Below are 17,621 nucleotides of genomic sequence, written 5' to 3'. Positions count from 1 at the left end.
AATGAATGCTTCGCCTGCTAACTTACCTCATCAATCAGATACTACAGGGTCATGTTGAAGTCACGTGAGGCTGTGTGATCGTTGCTTCCCTGGCTTTCACAATCGCACATGATGCCGTGTTTCACGCGCTATGCAGAGTGGCGGAGAGATAGAGTAAAGTGGGGAATAATGTCTTGCTTGTTGTCAAGCAGGAGGAGAAGATGTGAGAAGATGTGAGATGGAAGTTCCGGGATCCGGATGACCCTTGGGGGCACGTGCAGTGTGCCGTCCGTGCCGCTCGATCGCCAACGACGCTACGACCACGAGGCATGGCGACAACTCTATTGTTTTGGGAGGATTTGTCCAACTACAGTATCACACATTGCCGAGATATCAGGATTGTAGTGCATACTGCATACTGGCTTGCACGAGATACTACCATCACACACCACAACACGGCTGGACCGGACTTGGGTTCTTGCGTCGTTTGCTGGTGACGTAGTCCGTTGCCCAGAGGCACCACCGTTGCAACCGCGAGCACTGTATCAGGCGGCCTCACAACAGACATCGAGAGGCGACAACACCAATATCGCTGCAGCATACTGGAGACGACATATACCACTGATGGCACAAGCCGCGCTCGATCACGGCTCACAACCCCACCTCACGAGCCTCCCCACCCTCCGCACAATCTACACCGCTGCACGACCGACGCCGATAGGGAGTGAAGATGAGGTTCCTACAGCACAAGGCATCGAATGGCAGGTCGGTGATCAATGGCGGAACCATGTCGAGCAGCGACCATGGTGGAAGGCGGCCGGGGCAAATCGGACGCCGGAGCTGGGCTCGACTGGAAAGGGCATCCTGATAGGAATGCTGTCCGCTTTTGGTTCGGCGGCGCTGGTGGGATTAATCGTCGCCATTGTCTACTTCTTCCGATCGGACCGAGGACGGATACTATTAGATCGGATTAGCCGGCCTGGAGAGTTTGACGATGAACAGCAGTTCTTGCGGGAAGAGGAGGAGGCGCTGGCCGAGATGGATGATTTGCAGCGGGCGGAATATCACCGAGCGAAGGGTATGCCATCCGCCATCCTAGCATGAACCAGCCATGCCATTAACATACTAACAATGTTTTACAGCATTCGTCCAAGTCAACCCCCCCGAATCCGCCCAAACCGACATCTCCCTCTCCCAATTCCTCGCCATCCAAGAAAAAGGCGTCTCGGCCTGGGAATTCGAGCCCGAACTGGAAATAGCAAACTGCTTCGTGGAAGCGCGCACGGAAATCGAATTCTTCGACTCCGAATGCTCCGTCCAATCCAACCTGCCCATGCCCAAACAAAACGAAGTCTACTACTGGGAAGCGAAACTCTACGACAAGCCGGACACGACCCTCATCAATATCGGCCTGACCACGAAACCCTACCCACTCTTCCGCATGCCGGGCTTACATAAAACCAGCATCGCCTATTCATCTACGGGTGTGAGACGTTACAACCAACCCTTCACGCCCACCCCAACCTACGGCCCCCCTTTCGTCCAAGGCGACGTAATCGGAATCGGCTACCGTCCTCGCACGGGAACCGTCTTCTCCACCCGCAACGGCAAAAAACTCGACGATATCGCGCACGGTCTCAAGACGCAAAATTTCTTCCCTACCGTCGGCGCCAATGGGCCTTGTCGCGTGCACGTCAATTTCGGCCAGATGGGTTTTGTCTTCATCGAGGCGAATGTGAAGAAGTGGGGACTGGCGCCTATGACGGGGAGCTTGGCCCCGCCGCCGCCGTATGGGAGTGAGGCCGGGTCGATTTTGTTGGAGGGCGGGAGGGAGGGGGTGAGGGAGGGTATGGGATTTTTCGGTGGTGGTGCGCAGGGGGGCCATGGGCATGGGAGGACGAATTCGGCGCAGGTGAGGTTGCAGGGCAGGCCGACGAGGAGTCCCGGCCCCGTGAGGAGTCCGACGGATATTTCGCTTGCGCAGCTGAATCTGATGGATTCGCGATTTGAGGAGGTGGAGGAGGAGGAGGAGGAGGAGGGGGATGGGGCGGGGGAGGGGGGGAGTGGTGGGGTGGTGCCTAATTCGGATGAGACGCCGCCTCCGTCTCACGATCAGGATCAGCAGCAGGGTCAAAGCCAAGGCCAACTTATCGACGCGGGATTACCGTTCGAACCGCACGATCATCCACCGCCTGAGTACGAGTCACCTGAGGGCTCCATCAACCACGATCACGCGCATCGGGGGGGCAATGGTGATGATGATGATGATGATGATGAGGAGCAAGGAGATGCGGACGACGATGACACGCCGAGGGCTTCCGAGCAAGAAGATCAAGGTCGAGGGGATCGACAGCCCTTGATCCCGCCACGGCGAGGAGGAGGAGGAGGAGGAGGAGGGAGTAGGGGTCCGGATAGTCCCCCTATTCCTACCTATGAGGCTGCTACTTCTGCTACTTCTGCTGCCGAAGCTGCGAGGGGCAGGAGGGTGGCGAGGCAGGACTGAGACTATGCCGAGACTGAACAAGTGTTGGAGCGGTGGGGTGGTGGGGGTGGTGGGGATGGTTCGTGGCAGATTCTGGGATTTTTTTAGCGTTTGGCGTTCTGGCATGCTGATATGGAAAAATTTTCGCTCACAGTATTCCGGGCTGAATGGATGAGTGGTCCGGGGCGCATAGGCAAAGGGCAATGTTAACCTGCGAAAAGGGCGGACGATGGTCGCAGGAACGAGATGGAATTCGGACTTTTTGCCTGTTGACCGTGTTTTCCTAGGAGAGAGAGAGAGAGAGAGAGAAGGGGGGAAGCGGCTTGAGCGCCTGTGGGAACGTTAAGCCGGGTTCGGTCATATCACGATGTACATGCAAGAAAGGCAAAAGAGGAGTCTTCACTACCCCCAGCTTCGCAAGCGTCTCATGGCCCGCCCTTGTGGTAATGCGAAAGAATGGAAGTGACTCCCTCTCGGCTCGTATCTGTGTGACACTTTGTCCTGCTTGCGAAGTTGCTGATGCTGGATACACTAGTACCGTGCTGTTCTGTAGTGAGTGCCCTTCATCCTTCGTTGCCATCTAAGTGGGAGAAAAGATAGGGACATTTCAATCATCCCCCGGCCATCTGCTCCTGCCTCTCTCTCTCCGCTTCTCCTTCCTCTTTACCTCATCTGCTTCTTCTTCTTCTACTTCATCTGACTCCCTCGTCTGGCACCTCAACTGTACCGTCTGCAGAGACGCTGTACGCCGAGCTCGCCTCCACGAGCGTGGTACCCGACTCAGCGTCCCCAGTATCAGAATCAGAATCAGAATCAGAATCAGAATCAGAATCAGAATCAGAATCAGAATCAGAATCAGAATCAGAATCAGACTCAGAATCATCTTCAACCGCCGTGTCCGTCTCGGAACTGTCCCTCGAAGAAGAAGCCCTCCTAGCCTCTCCCCGTCCCCGACACGCTCCCCTGAGCAGATGCACGTCCACCGCTACCTCCTCCACCTCCACCTCCTCCTCCACTGGCCCCTGCACTCCCACCACCACCACCACCACCACCACCCCTCCCCACCCCACCTTCCCTCCCCCTCCTTTCCTTCTTAAAACACCCAAAAGTCCCCTTACTCCCCTCCCTCAACCCCTTCAACACCGCCCTCATCCCCCCCAATTCCCCCTGCAACTCCCCCCTCCCCCTCTCATCCGTCCGTTCATCCAGGGCCAAATAGACTTGACTCTGCACCTCGGCCGCCTTCTCCGACGTAAACAGTTGTAAGGTCTGGGCCCAGAATTCCACGTCCAATGTGGCTTGCATGAGCATGGGAAGGGAGTAGTGTTGGTAAGCGGATTGGAAGGTGGAGAGGAAGATCGAGGAGGATTTCTCCAGCAGATACGTCATTATTTGGGCGAGTAAAGGGTGGGTGGGGACGGAGGTGGTGGTGGTGATTTCGGTGTGCAGGAGGACGAGGTGCAGGAGGAGGGTGTAGATGTACGGGCTTGCGTTTTGCGGAGGTGTGGTGGTGGTGGTTGGCTTTGCGGGCGCCCAGGAGGGGCTATTGATGCCGTCGTGGATTTGGATGGACATGAAGTCGATGGTGGGTCGGACGTAGGATTGGAAGAGGCGGGCGTCGATTTGGCCGAGGGCGTCGCTGGGGGAAGGATATTTGTTTAGTGGGATACTCATCTCTCTCAAGACGAATGGACGCTTGGAAGTAGAGGGCAAGGTCAGGACTTACCGGATCGTCTTCGTGTCGTCTGTTAGTGTGACGGTGAAGTTCGTCTCAAACGCCGAGATCAAATGCGGGATGACTTCTGCCCGCAAATGCGATAGGTTCGACAACGTCATGAGGATGCGGATATTCTGTCGCGAAGTTAGCACATAGATTCTCATCCGCCGTAGCCTCACAAATAGTACTTTGTTCCCAGCATCCAAAACCCCACCCCCACTCTCACCCCCCACCTCTCCTCCCCCCTCCCCGTCAACAACAACCCCGTCCCCTTCCACCCCACCAATCCCCTTCCCATCCCTCTCAGCCCCCTCAACCATCCCACTCAGCATCTTCCACAAACTCGTCACCACCGTCCCCCTCACAACCTGCACCAACTTCTGTGGCGGCGGCACCACCACCTCCTTAGTCCCCCTCGTCCCCCTCACCGCCACAACCTCACTCACATACGCGATTTTCTGAAACCCGATCAACACCCTCTCCTCCCACGCGCGAAAAGCCTCGGGCATAGTCGTCAGATCCCTGCGATCCGGGGCGCGGTGCCAGAGTTCGAGGTACTTTGTTCGATCGGCGTCGGTGGCGAGGGCGGAGCAGAGGGCGGCGATGCTGCGTTCGCGGACGGCCGAGACGAGAGTTTTGAGTCCCTCGGTATTCTTAGATTGCTTCACAACTTCCAGTCCCGCCAGCTCCGCCGCCGCTGTGCCGACGACGGTGAGGAGGAGACTGAGATAGTGGGCTCCGGAGAGGGAGTTGGCGTACGGAGGCCAGAAGGCGAATTTCTCCCATGCTTCGCCTTTCATGGGACTCGGAGGCGGGACGGCCTGGGCGTCGAAGGTGAAGGTCCTCCTTACCGCTCCCGAGCCAGCGGGTGTTTTGCTCCCTGCGGAGTCGGGCGTGATGGGTGTAGGTGGGATGGGACTATACAGTTCACTCAGATCCTCCACCGGGGTATCGGCAAACAACCCCATGATCGCCTCACGCAATTGAGTCACGAGTGCTATGGCGCTTTCGCGCAAATTAGCTACATCATCTGGTTCGAGCTCGAGATGTTCTATCCCCGCTGAGAGGACTGCACCGGGGAAAACATTCTGGGCTTTACCATCGATGAACGATTGGGCAGTTGACCAGAAGTCCAGGATCTCAGCCAACAGCCCACTCTGCGGGCTCAACAGGGAGCGGAAGGAAGCTAAGACTTTCTCCCAGAATGCCAGGGTAGCGGGCGTATCCATCTCCTTCACACTATCCCTAGCTGTAAGAATGGAGCCAGTATTGGAGGCCGAGCGAAGATACTGCGCTAGTTGTCTACCATCCTGCTTATCATTCGCCGCCAATCGTCGACGCTGGATCTCAATCTCAATCCTTGCGCGCTCAAAGGACCGAGCGATTTTGTCCTTCAGATAAAGCGAACGACTGTTGAGCCATTGCCAGATAGGATTCTCATCCACGCCAAGCTGGAGTAAGACGCCGATGAGTTCCATGTGCTCTTCCTTATCCGTCTCGTCGGCCACAGCAGCGGGTTTGCGGCCATGATTACTTTTCAGTCGCCGCCAGACATCGCGTTTGAAGGTCTCGACTTGCGTGGAGACGTCGTGGTATGCTTTGGCTTGGATGAGGATCTGCTGGGCATCCTGCTCGCCGATCGGGACACCGGTCCTCTGCGCCAGATCCGCCACCTGCCTTGCTTGATCCGCACCTCGATTCGCTTTCCTCCATCCATCGATCACAGTATCGTAGTCGTTTTTCTTGACTGCCTCATGAACCACACTACCCAGCTTGAACGTCTCCTGGTACTGTTCCAGAGCACCCAGGACAGATTTCAACGTCTCCTCCTTCTCCCGTCCACCTATCGCCGGTCCCCATACTTCTTCCGCCTTGATCGCGACTTCTTGTAACGGTACTTTGATGCCCAGGACTCCATACTCAGATTCTCGTGTAAGAGCATTCTTCTTCGCCGTCACAACAGCAGGTATGGCTCCAAGCGTGGGAGAGAAAGGTCCACTGGTATTACGAAAGTGCGTCTGACTCCTACTCGACAATCTCGAATGCCCTGCCCGCCGTCCTCCAGGTGAACTCAGATTGGGTGTCGCCGGCGCTTCGGCATCGGCACCTTGGGTACGCATCTCGGTATAGACATTATCTATCGTCGACTTGGCCTTGACAAACTTTTCGAAATTCGACTCGACTAGGACTTTCAGCGAAGCGGATTTCTGCTCGATGCTCCGGCTGAGGTAGTCCAGACCGCGTAGCAGATCTTCTGTACTGGCTTCCTGATGGACTTGCGAGAGGAAGAGAGCGGGAGAGAAGGAGGTCGAGCTGAGCATGAATCTGTTGCGGAGTCTCAGGTCGTCTTCCACGGGTACGCCTCTCTTCCTCAATTCGGCGGCGACACTCGGGGCCATGCCTAGTGGATCTGGCTCGTCTTTCTGCACGATACTGTCGGGGCCGATGCTGCCTGTGGAGCGGATGGAAGCATGTCGGTCGATGTTGCGGTATTTCGAGCCTGCCTGTACTGGTCCGCCATTCAGCTGCTGTTGACCGTCTTCGTCCTCATCATCGGAGCTTTCGTCCTTGTGAGGCCAGGTGTCCGGGTAGAGGGTGGTGAGCTTGTATTTGTTGAGCAGTCTCGACTCGGTCTCTGCAGAGAGGGACATGCTGGGTAGGTGATGGATCTATGGTCGCATACAGTGTCACTAGTGATGGGCATCCGTGTGTTGGCACCTTATACTCCTACACCGTTGAGCTTGATAGAGTAGTACACATAATGATAATAATAATAATAATAATGATGCCGCGAATCTGCCACGCGACAGGTACTAGCCTCATGCACAATCCCACACATGGTTAGACTCATATGTTCGGCGTTTTTGTGGGCGGCGAAGCTCTACTGTAGCTAGCTCCACTCTCCAATCGCAAAAGGCCTGGCTTTTGTTTTTCCACGCCGACGACAACACCGTTACCACCGCCCCCTCCTTACGCCTCGACAACTCCTTACGATCCTCAGCATGTTCGCCAACAGATGTCTCGCAGCTACTGCGTGGCAGCAAGTCACGCGACAAGCTCCTCGCCAACTTTTCAAACCTGCTTTCACTCAAGTATGATCGATCACATATTGAGAATTGGCTTCGGATGAGGTGGACAGGATGTTAACGGTATAGCAGACACCCTCACGAACATATGCCACTCCATCGAATGAGAAAGTCGCCAAGTTCAAGGGCCAGAAAGAGTCTGATGTGAGGGAAAACAACAGGCAGAGATGCAATGCAGAAATCTGGACTGATAATGATATAATACAGGGCAAATACTGCGTGACGCTGATCGAGGGAGATGGTATTGGACCAGAGGTATACATCCTACCTCAGCAGCAGGCGCAGGTACACTCACTAAGCCCCCCCAGATCTCGCAATCAGTAAAAGACATCTTCTCCGCCGCCAACGCCCCGATAAAATGGGAATCCGTAGACGTAACCCCCATCCTCGTCGACGGCAAGACCTCCATCCCCCCCGAAGCAATCCAAAGCGTGAACAAAAATTACGTCGCTCTAAAGGGACCCCTCGCCACCCCGGTAGGCAAAGGCCACGTCTCCCTCAACCTCACCCTCCGCCGCACCTTCAACCTCTTCGCCAACGTCCGACCCTGCAAGAGTATCGCGGGGTATAAAACGCCCTATGATGGCGTGGATACCGTGCTCATCCGCGAGAACACAGAGGGCGAGTACAGTGGTATCGAGCACGTGGTCGTGGACGGCGTCGTCCAGAGCATCAAACTCATCACCCGGGAAGCCTCCGAGCGCGTCCTGCGCTACGCCTTCCAATACGCGCAGGATGTCGGACGCCTCAAGGTCCGCACCGTACATAAAGCCACGATCATGAAGATGTCGGACGGACTGTTCCTCCGCGTCGCGGACCGCGTGGCCAAGGATTTCCCCAACGTGGTGTACGATAGCGAACTCCTCGACAACACCTGCCTGAAAGTGGTCACGGACCCGACCCCTTACAACGACAAAGTCCTCGTCATGCCCAACCTCTACGGCGACATCCTATCGGACATGTGCGCCGGTCTGATCGGTGGTCTGGGCCTCACACCCTCTGCCAACATCGGAGACGAGTGCTCCATCTTCGAAGCCGTGCACGGTTCCGCACCGGATATCGCGGGCAAAGGGCTAGCGAATCCGACGGCGTTGCTCTTGAGTTCGATGATGATGTTGCAGCATATGGGGCTTACGGAGCATGCGGAGAAGATCCAGAATGCGATTTTCAAGACGCTGGCGGAGGGGAAGACGATCACGGGGGATTTGGGGGGAAAGGCGAAGACGCATGAGTATGCCGATGCTGTGATTAAGAATTTGTAGGAGCGTGGGGGTAGATCTGACATGGTGGGTGAGCTTTGGGGATGAGCGTTTGTACAGGGCCATGTGGTTGTATCTGATGGGCAGAGATTATGCTAGCTAGCGAGGACATTGTATTATACCCGCCAAATACATGCTTGCTTGCTTGCTTGCTTGCTCGCTCCTGATCCTCTCGCCACTCTCTGCTACGCTCCCTGTTGAGATGATGTACAGCACAAACCAGTTCGCCGTATAGCTCGCTGGTCCAGTACGTCGGTATTGGTATCTCTGTTCGGCTCTTAATCCTCCGCCAAGACCCGAGATCAGCTCGCTAGCTTACTTTCCCCATTTCTTGCTAACCAGCTGAGGTAATGCAGCACGACATAAACGCCGGTGGATGTTTGTCATCGACGTGCATTGGGTTTCCTGCGGGGCCAGCATCTTTCGCCTGCGCTTTATATCCGTCGACGTGGTTGGGTTGTCAATTCTGATGGCTATGCTGGCCTTGATGGGTCGTCTCGCACGGTCCGATGTCGTGGAGTGCTTGGTCATGAGGAGGCGTGGATGAGCCGAAGATGTAGATTGTGGCGCTTCGTAAGTTGGGAGGGTGAGAAGGTATATGAACGTAGGTGCCTCGCTGGGTTGTGGTCTCGTTGCTCCCTATCATCATTCGCTGCATCACAGGCAATAGCAGTCTGACCCAAGACATATATCATCAAAGCATCTCCCCTGATCATCCACAATAAGCATCCAAGGAAGGCCGGATCTCACGTGCTGTTACCAAACATACCACTACTATCTAGCACACCAATATCGCAATCCACCATGGTGGCACTCAAAGAAGTCCGCTCGGCCAACTCCGCCCTGGACGAGACAGCAAGCAAGAAAACAGCCGTCTTCATCGGCGCGACGAATCTCCAAGGAATCGGCTACGCCACCCTCCAAGCCTTCGCCAAACACACCTCCGCCCCCAGAGCCATAATCATAGGCCGGAACGCCTCGTCTTTCGCTCCAGGTCTCGCGCAGCTAAGACAATTCAACCCGAGAGGTCGATTCACTTTCCTCGACGCGGACGTCAGTCTTCTCAAATCCATCGGTGCCATCTGCGAGGACATCAAGTCCGAGCTTGGAGACCAGAAGCTAGATCTCCTGTACCTCTCGCAAGGCTCACTACCATTTGCCGGCCGCAAGGAGAATTCCGAAGGACTAGATACCACGAACGCTGTACGATACTACGGCCGGGTGCGATTCACCCAGAACCTCATATCCGTTATGAGCTCCCACGCTCGAGTGATCAGCATAATGGGCGGTACCCAAGAAGGTAAGATGCTCGAACACGATCTCGAGCTCTCCCGGCCTGGAAACTACAGCCTCACGCAGTCGAACAACCAGATCGCGAGCATGATGACCCTCTCCTTCGACCACCTGGCCAAGGAGAACCCGGACAAATCCTTCATCCACGTCTTTCCCGGCCTGGTGTCAAGTGGAATCTTGGCTCGGAGCGCGACGGGGATCTTGAACGTGCTGTTTGCGTGGGTCGTGGAGCCCATGTTGGGATTGTTTGTGGCGAAGGCTGATGGTGTTGGGGAGAGGATGTTTTATTATGGGACGAGTGCTGTGTTTGCTGAGGGAAGCTGGGCGTTGGATGAGGCGGGTGTGAGTAAGGAGGTTGATGTGCTGAAGGAGTATAGAGCTGGTGGGTGGGCAGGGAAGATTTGGGAGCATAATTTGTCTGTTTTTGAAAGGGTGGTGTCGAAGTAGACGATGATGTGCAAGTATCTCGTCTAAAGCGATCAAGGGCCCACTACCATATCAAGTAGGCATCCCGTCTCACAACTTATCCGTTTCCAAAACGATTTCGCGTCTGCGATCGCGAACAGCAATCACATACGCAGGCCTGCCAGCGTCATGCGTATACCAGCACAAGCCAAATATAACACGACGTGCCATTCCTGCCTCCACTTCCACCCAATTCTCAAACGGCAGCGAAACTTTATGGATAGCTACCCATCGCGGCCAACCGGAACGCATTCAACTGAAACGCCACACCACCCACACGCATAACCCCAGACTTCCTCACCTCAGCCTCTATCTCCAGTCCTTCCAACGCAAGGCACAAGATCCGCCTCACCCAAGTCCACCACCGCGCGCGAAACCGCCACCTTAGTCATCCCAAAGCAGATCAGAGGACCTTTCCACAGAACCGCCATCTCCCTACCTGCGATGGCGGCAAGACAGATATTCGGTGCCGAGCCATCGACCCAGAAACTATCGTGGTAGCCGAGGAAGATACTGTGATCGAGGTTCTGCCCATTGCCTTTGTTGCCTAGCACCAGGAGGGAGAGCCCGATGCTGGGATCCTGGGCCTTTAAAAGGCTTCGAGGTTCGGACCGCAGAAGGCGACAGAGGGGGGGTCCCGGATTTGGGGACGCCATAATCTTGAGGGAGGCCGAGCTGGCCGGTGCGTTCGAGGTGGTCGATCAAGCCTTTGGAGTTGTTGAAGTAGATTCGGCTTTCTGTTCGTATGTGTGTTTGCTTGAGCTTGGAGCTGTAGAGTCTGGACAGCTGCAGTTGGATGATGTGTAGTACTGGCCGTATGCGAGAGCACACGATGGCTCGTGTCGTCCAAGATCGACTCAGAGCATGCGTGTATAGGCGACAATATAGTCGGATGTCCTGAGACTAGTAAATGCCCTTGTGCTGTGGTCGTGTCAGAGTGCATAGAGGTAGCAGAACGATCACCAGTGGAGTGGCCCGTCGAGTTGAGAATCGATACACCTTTGGTCTACTGATAGCGTGACAGCGCCACTGTACAGAGTAGCAAAAAAGCAATGAATGAAGCATGCCCACGCGCACCACGATGCAGCGAGTACAGCAGCACAAGACGCCAACGCCATGCTAAAAGCACTCATGTCCACCCAACAGGGCATAATCATGCCACATTTCTCGTCCCACATGCCCGTGATGAACGCCATGTACCCACACCCCACTTCCGCCACCCACCCCCGTGGCCGTTGATGCCGACGGTCACCACTACCTCCGAATGCCATTGCCCAAGTACGTATCTTATCTAAGCAAGGTAGCCCAGGTTGCCGTCGTCCTGACGCTCAAGGTACTCCTTCTCGATGAGGATGTCGATGCACTTCTTGATATCGCTGACCTTGGGCGAGAAACGGTTCTTGATCTGCTGGATCGTCTCCGAGACTAGTTCCTGATGCTTCATTGTCTTCCGAGACTTCATAATCCGGACTATAGCAGACTGTGCACACTCACTGTTAGCATGATTTCCTCACGATTTAGTAAGAGGGGAGAGTTGGATAAGACATACCTGCATAAGCATCTTACGGTCTTCCTCGATGGTCTTATGCGTGTCCTCCGCCTCCTGCTTCTGCTCCGCTTTGATCGCTACGTTGAGATTGACCTTGATTTTCTTGTTCTTGAAGCCGTAGTTGAGGGTATATGACGTGCCGCTCTGGTTGGGGGCACCTTCAGGCACAGCAGTAATGACCTTGGCCTTGAGCATGATACCGATAGAAGGGTCAAGAGTCTCCTTAGCCAGCGCAGTCGTGCTTGCGATGTCGTCATAGCTGACGGTGTCGGAATCATTGAAGAGAAGAAGGATGGCCATTTGGTAGGTGGAGACTTGGAAGGTGTAGGGGACTTTGTTCATCTTGACGTAATTGGCGCGCATCTCGCCCTTGCACAAATGCCACAGCCATGTGAGCTTACGGCCGCCGTGTTTGCTGTTGTAGAAGTTCTGGAAGCGCTCGTAGGTCTTGACGATGGTGTTGGGAGGGATGAAAGACGTATTGGCGGGCTGAAGGGGCCAGAACCCTGTGCCGAGAATCTGATAGTAAGCATCCACGCCGTCCTTACGATCCTCGGAATCGAAAGTCGACTTCACCCAGTCCTCGTAGTTGCCGTTCAGGTCTTTAGAGGTCTGCATGTCCTGGAACATGCGCTGAAGCTTATTGGTGTACTCGAAGCCGGAGGCATCCTTGAGCTTGGAGATCATGGATGTCTCGGCATCACCACTGGCAGAGGTGCCGTTGACAAGACGCTTGGCGAGAGTGCGGGAGTAGAATTTCTGGAAGACGTCCTTGTCCTCGATGTATTTGAACACGGTCATGACCTGGTTGAGCAGCTTCTCCATGTCGTCGTCCTCGGTAGCCTTAGTCGAGCGCTTGAGAACATTATCAGCGTGCTTGGCAAGGAGCTCAGGCGAGCGTGCACTGTTCTTCTCGCAGACTCTATTGCGATTGACATACTCTCGGCAGGCGTTGTCCAGCGAGCGCACAAACTCCGACTCCCCAGTAAACGCTGTCTGAACAAGTGCGGCGTACTGGGTGTGGACCTCGAGCAGAGCATCGACATACGCCTTCGGGTCGAGGCTGTCGCCTTGATCTGCCACCTTGTTGACGGCCTCCTGACCAGCCGTGCGGACGTGGTGTTCGAACTTTGTGCGCAGAGGGTCCAGGCCTTCAGGGATGCGAGATAAGAGCTTGTACATCCTCGCCATATCCTCCTCGCGGTCGTTGTTGAGCAGGACCTGGAATTCATCGCGCATCAAGTTACAATGCTTTTGAATCAGTGAGGTCTCGCAGCACTTCATGAGTGGCTGCATAATCTCAGGTAGCAGATAGAGTGGGACGCGCTCCTTCTCCTCGTCGAGTCTCCGCTCAGCCTTCTTCATGTAGTCGACCACAGAGTTTTCGGCGAGGAAGGCCTGCGATTCGTTCTCGTAGTATTTGCTCGTCGCGTCGATGAAAGGCTTCTCGAAGTACTGGCGGTAGACCTCGAGATTCGTCTTCGTGCTATCGGTGTCGTCGATGCCGAGTGCCACGAATGAGTCTACGACCTGCTTGACCTTCGACTGCTCGATGGTCTCACCGTTCCTCTGCTTTTCCACCAATCGAAGGACAGCATCCATGACCGCATTCTGCGTTGTGCCGAACATGTCCTCTTTCCACCGAACCAGATGCAGAGTGTAGATGTCGAAGATGTCTTTCTTGCCCTCATCCATCTCGCGCTTCACCCAGTGACGATTCAGGTACTTGAATAAGTGGTTGTTGAAAGTTCCTGCAGTAGTATACCTCTTCCACTGGTCAATGTAGTATGTGAGCAGCGCCTCATCCGAATGCTTGACCATCTCGCTGTGCACACCCGCCAAGTGCTCTTTGAGGTAGTTATTGAGCCTATGATACAACTCCTCGCCGAGAAGATGTGCGCCGCGGTGGTTCGAATTCAGCGTGTTAGTCTGAGTATTACCGACGGCTTTTTGCGCTGTACAGAAGTTGTGGATGGATGTGTAGAGGCTCATGTAGGTCTTGAGATCGACGCCGTCCTTGAGGTTGAACATGATCCTGTCCACACCCCACTCCAGAAACCGCCATGTGCCGTTGATGTCATCCTTGGAGGTGGGCATGGCCGGTGGGCCCTGCGCCGCGGCCTTAGACATGTCGGTGGCGCTGAAAGGTCGTTTCTGGCGTGAGCTGGGAGGGGGTTGAGTGGATGGTGCTCCGAAAGTAGTTGACTTCGAGCCTGCTATGGCTTCTGAGTGAGCCACCGGCGGGTGGCGTTGCAGAGCAGTGATGTGTGAGTCAAGAGGGCCCCTGTACGCTGGCAGCCGGTAAGGATCCTCTAGATCTGCTAGTCGAGCTGCAGAGTGAAGGTATCACAAGCTACTGCAGGACGTCAGGCAAGTAGTGGCGGAGATGATGGTGAGAGGGATCGTTGTCGCGAGTTCTTGCTGCAGGTGGAAAAAGTGTGAGATCACGCAGTGACGCAGGAAGATTATAGGATGGTCAAGAAGTTGCGAAGCAGTGTTTTGAGGTTGCAGGTGGATGTGTGCTTCGAGAAAGTAGACAGCAGCCTTGCACTAACTCGTGTGTCATAAGGCAGGCATCTTACCGCAGCGGGCGCTCGGACCAACTCTGCCGTACACATTCACGTGAGAGTTATTGATTGGTAGATTGTTGAGAGGAAATGGCTGTATCGTCAAAGGGATGGATAAGGTTTTAGAGTATGGTGGTACATCTATGCTATACAATATAAGTTACACTTCACATCTCATACATATGTCACTACCTCGCATCGTGTGCCGACTTGGGCACAGCAGACTTCGACTCCGACGTAGGTGTGCCATGATCCCGCTCGACTTGCTCAGTAGCTGCTATCGCGCGGTCCCTCCTGCCCTCGATCGCCTTGTCTGATGCGGGAGAGACGTCTCGGTGAACAGCGGCCTTCTCTGCCTTGCCGTCGTGGAAGTCTCCCACAGCGGCAAGTGATGGCGGTGGCGAAGGCTCTGACTTCGCTGCAACCTGCGGCTCTGGCTCGGCTGGTGACGATTGCTTTGCCGCAGGCGCTGGTGTAGATGCTGGAGCTTCTGCAGGGTCGTCTCCGCCCTCAATAGCCATAGGTGGCGCATCCTCATCATCCAGCTCGGCGCCGTACTCCTCAGGATGTTCCCGGAAGCAATTCTGCATCGTCTTGAAATGCTCAATGCAATCCACGCCCTTGGGATCCTCCTTCGAGTACACGAAACAACTGAATGCCGCCTTGAACTGCTCGCCACACGATCCGTTTGCCATGCCACCGAGGCATGGGCAATCCCAGTTGATCTCGCCAGTCTCCTCGTTAAAGGCGCCTTGCTGTCCTGCCTCCTCTTCTAGCTCTTCGGGTGACCCTGGTGCCGCGCTCTCGCCATCTGCTACAGCGACTGATGGAGACTGGGAGCTAGATGATGCCGATAGAGATGTTGATTGTGATTTTCTTTGCGCCGCGACTGCTTCAAGGGTGGGATAGACCTCGTTCTCTCGTGATGTTTCTGGTGGCGCATGCATCGCATCTTCGTTCGTATTAGCCGGATCTCCCAGAACTCATCAATCTGAGATACGTACACTGTGGCTCCTCCGCAAAAGCACTAGAAGTATTGTAATAATACACCAAAGCACCCGCCAACCCCCATCTCACGGCCGAACTCCTCAAGCTCCGCGACTTCTCATGTGGTGGCGCTGTGCTGATGCATCGTCTGCTGACTTGCTGTCTGGGAACTGCTCTTGCGAGCGAACTTGTCGCCGTCCGTAATGACTGTCGATACATGATGTGCTTGATGTATAGTCGAGAGGAGAAGAGGATGAGATCGTGGATTAGAAATGCATTGGTTGCAAAGCATGGATGCCTGAGGCACTTCATCTCGAAATCGCATGGACGGGCTTCCACTTTCCTCTGTCCTGAGCATCCGCATCATGTCCGGCAGTCGCACAACAACGAATGGCCATGCTACCGTACTGAGACCAACGCAGTATCTGGAGGACATTCAAGATGGGCGACGAGTCAATGGTACCGGCCCAGGAGTTGCGCTGATCATCCTTAACTCGCCACTGACCGGCTACGAATATGTGAAGAGACTGTATGGTCACGCCTCTTATGTCCTCTGTGCAGATGGAGGTGCCAATCGTCTGCATGACCTCATCCTGGCTCACTCCGGTTCTACCAATTCTATCGGGGGTCTACGAGACATGCTTCCCAACCTGATACACGGAGACCTGGACTCTTTAGATGACAAAGTCCGGCAACGATACAAGAGTCTTGGCGTGGAGATCTCAGAGGATCCGGATCAGTACAGTACCGACTTCGGTAAAGGGGTCAAGACAGTCCTTGAGCAATGCCCAAACATCAGAGACATCCTCATCCTAGGGAGCCTAGGCGGTCGAGTAGATCAAGGTATCGGCCTCCTCCACGAGCTATACCGAGAACAGATGGTACGACATGCCGAAGTGCGGTTCTGGCTGTTCTCGGAGTCGAGTGTTAGCGTCATCTTGGCTGAAGGAACCACGACGTTGCAGACGCCACTCGAATCTGGATTGATGAGACGGAATATTGGTATTCTGCCGCTGTATGGGCCGGCGGTCATCAGCACGAAGGGTATGGAGTGGGATGTGGATGACTGGCCTACGGAAATGGGTGGGCAAGTGAGCACGAGTAATCATATCATGGCTGACGAAATAACAATCACGACGGATAGAGCTGTGCTCTTTACTGTCGAGCGGGATATGGGTTGATGATGCTTATAAGTTTGGGCAATATTGGTATGGGAGTTAGAAAGTGCGACAGCTCTTACAAATGGACTGTGAGCCTGAGAGACAGCTCGAGTCTAAGAGGCAGCCATGCACAACCAAGCCACGGCCAAAGCAACGTATCAGCCTCTCCTTGACACAATGCTTTGTTGTTAGATGAAGGGCAGCTTGTGCCACGTGGTGCAATTGTCTGTGTCGCGACGATAGGCGATGCAAGCACTCGGCCAGCGCGGTGATGAAGCAAGTTTGGTTGCAAAAAGGAAGCTCAGTCTGGCCGTCGCTTTCGACAGGTGTAACGAGACACTGATAGGAGTGGCATAGGCTTGCGTCATGCAGTGGCTGGCAGATGTGGCAGTAATGACATGAGTGACACGGCTGCGCCATCGTCCTGCACAGAACGTGGGTCCTTGCGTTGACGTTCCACCTGGGTGACAAGGTCCACGTTTGGCTCGTGCTGATTGCATCCCGATGGGACCTCACATGTAGATCGGATGATAGCTTTTGTCAGATGCCTGAGTCGGTAGCGTCTTATGGCTTGCCAATCTATTCATGCCATCACCGGCGGTATGATGGAACTTTTACGATGTCCGTTGCGTATTATCATAAGATATTCTTCGAGAGCTTTGCTGTAGATACTGTGGTGATGTTGGTAATTGTGCGGGCGAGATGCTACTGCGTAACACTCAGCCTTCAACGTAGCATACGCCTTTGTCGAACGAGCCTTCCGGCATTGACGATGGCGTCGCATCTGCGCGATCATGAAGCCATGAGAAGAATCTAAAGTCGAGGATGACAGATGAGGTAGTAAAGAGGTGAAGTGAGGGCAATGCGCCCGCGATGCGGCGGGGCAGAGAGTTTCAGGGTCCATTTTCCCGCAGCAAAATTGACATGATCTCTCTCCAACGTCCTCGCATACGACTGCACCTCACACCACATCGTTGTACGGCAAGATCAGCGTAATTCCTATCACAAGGTTATGTAGTATTGGATCTACGACTCAGCACGCCTTGCGACTCTGTTCTGTCGCGATTATATCCGCAA

General features: G+C 54.7%; 7 protein-coding genes across 7 annotated transcripts; 4 read left to right on the top strand and 3 right to left on the bottom strand.

The window, feature by feature from the left end:
- Nucleotides 1-603: 603 nt before the first annotated feature.
- On the top strand, nucleotides 604-2,482 carry ssh4 (the record flags this gene model as incomplete). Its single annotated transcript, XM_064837970.1, has 2 exons — nucleotides 604-1,057; nucleotides 1,122-2,482. 2 exons carry the CDS (start codon nucleotides 604-606, stop codon nucleotides 2,480-2,482), a joined length of 1,815 nt encoding a protein of 604 aa, XP_064694674.1.
- A 912-nt stretch (nucleotides 2,483-3,394) lies between these two features.
- Nucleotides 3,395-6,829, bottom strand: SEC5 (Exocyst complex component S5; the record flags this gene model as incomplete). The annotated part of the gene is made up of 2 exons (XM_064837969.1): nucleotides 3,395-4,100; nucleotides 4,188-6,829. 2 exons carry the CDS (start codon nucleotides 6,827-6,829, stop codon nucleotides 3,395-3,397), a joined length of 3,348 nt encoding a protein of 1,115 aa, XP_064694673.1.
- A 351-nt stretch (nucleotides 6,830-7,180) lies between these two features.
- IDH2 (NAD-dependent isocitrate dehydrogenase) lies at nucleotides 7,181-8,526 on the top strand (the record flags this gene model as incomplete). Its single annotated transcript, XM_064837968.1, has 3 exons — nucleotides 7,181-7,270; nucleotides 7,337-7,549; nucleotides 7,573-8,526. 3 exons carry the CDS (start codon nucleotides 7,181-7,183, stop codon nucleotides 8,524-8,526), a joined length of 1,257 nt encoding a protein of 418 aa, XP_064694672.1.
- An 801-nt stretch (nucleotides 8,527-9,327) lies between these two features.
- On the top strand, nucleotides 9,328-10,263 carry LTS14_005269 (uncharacterized protein; the record flags this gene model as incomplete). The annotated part of the gene is made up of 1 exon (XM_064837967.1): nucleotides 9,328-10,263. The coding sequence occupies one exon, from the start codon at nucleotides 9,328-9,330 to the stop codon at nucleotides 10,261-10,263; it is 936 nt and encodes a 311-aa protein (XP_064694671.1).
- A 1,309-nt stretch (nucleotides 10,264-11,572) lies between these two features.
- On the bottom strand, nucleotides 11,573-13,960 carry CDC53 (ubiquitin ligase (cullin) of SCF; the record flags this gene model as incomplete). Its single annotated transcript, XM_064837966.1, has 2 exons — nucleotides 11,573-11,761; nucleotides 11,831-13,960. 2 exons carry the CDS (start codon nucleotides 13,958-13,960, stop codon nucleotides 11,573-11,575), a joined length of 2,319 nt encoding a protein of 772 aa, XP_064694670.1.
- A 625-nt stretch (nucleotides 13,961-14,585) lies between these two features.
- Nucleotides 14,586-15,603, bottom strand: MIA40 (Oxidoreductase; the record flags this gene model as incomplete). Its single annotated transcript, XM_064837965.1, has 2 exons — nucleotides 14,586-15,349; nucleotides 15,402-15,603. The coding sequence occupies 2 exons, from the start codon at nucleotides 15,601-15,603 to the stop codon at nucleotides 14,586-14,588; spliced, it is 966 nt and encodes a 321-aa protein (XP_064694669.1).
- Nucleotides 15,604-15,749: 146 nt separating this feature from the next.
- Nucleotides 15,750-16,565, top strand: THI80 (thiamine pyrophosphokinase; the record flags this gene model as incomplete). The annotated part of the gene is made up of 1 exon (XM_064837964.1): nucleotides 15,750-16,565. One exon carries the CDS (start codon nucleotides 15,750-15,752, stop codon nucleotides 16,563-16,565), a length of 816 nt encoding a protein of 271 aa, XP_064694668.1.
- Between the last annotated feature and the right edge of the window lie 1,056 nt (nucleotides 16,566-17,621).

The sequence above is a fragment of the Recurvomyces mirabilis genome, assembly GCF_035927965.1.
Source record: "Recurvomyces mirabilis strain CCFEE 5264 chromosome Unknown scaffold_12, whole genome shotgun sequence".
In the NCBI taxonomy this organism is placed as follows: Eukaryota; Fungi; Ascomycota; class Dothideomycetes; order Mycosphaerellales; family Teratosphaeriaceae; genus Recurvomyces; species Recurvomyces mirabilis.
The sequence above is the reverse complement of the archived record's forward strand: the minus strand, read 5'-3'. Positions and strand labels throughout refer to the sequence as shown.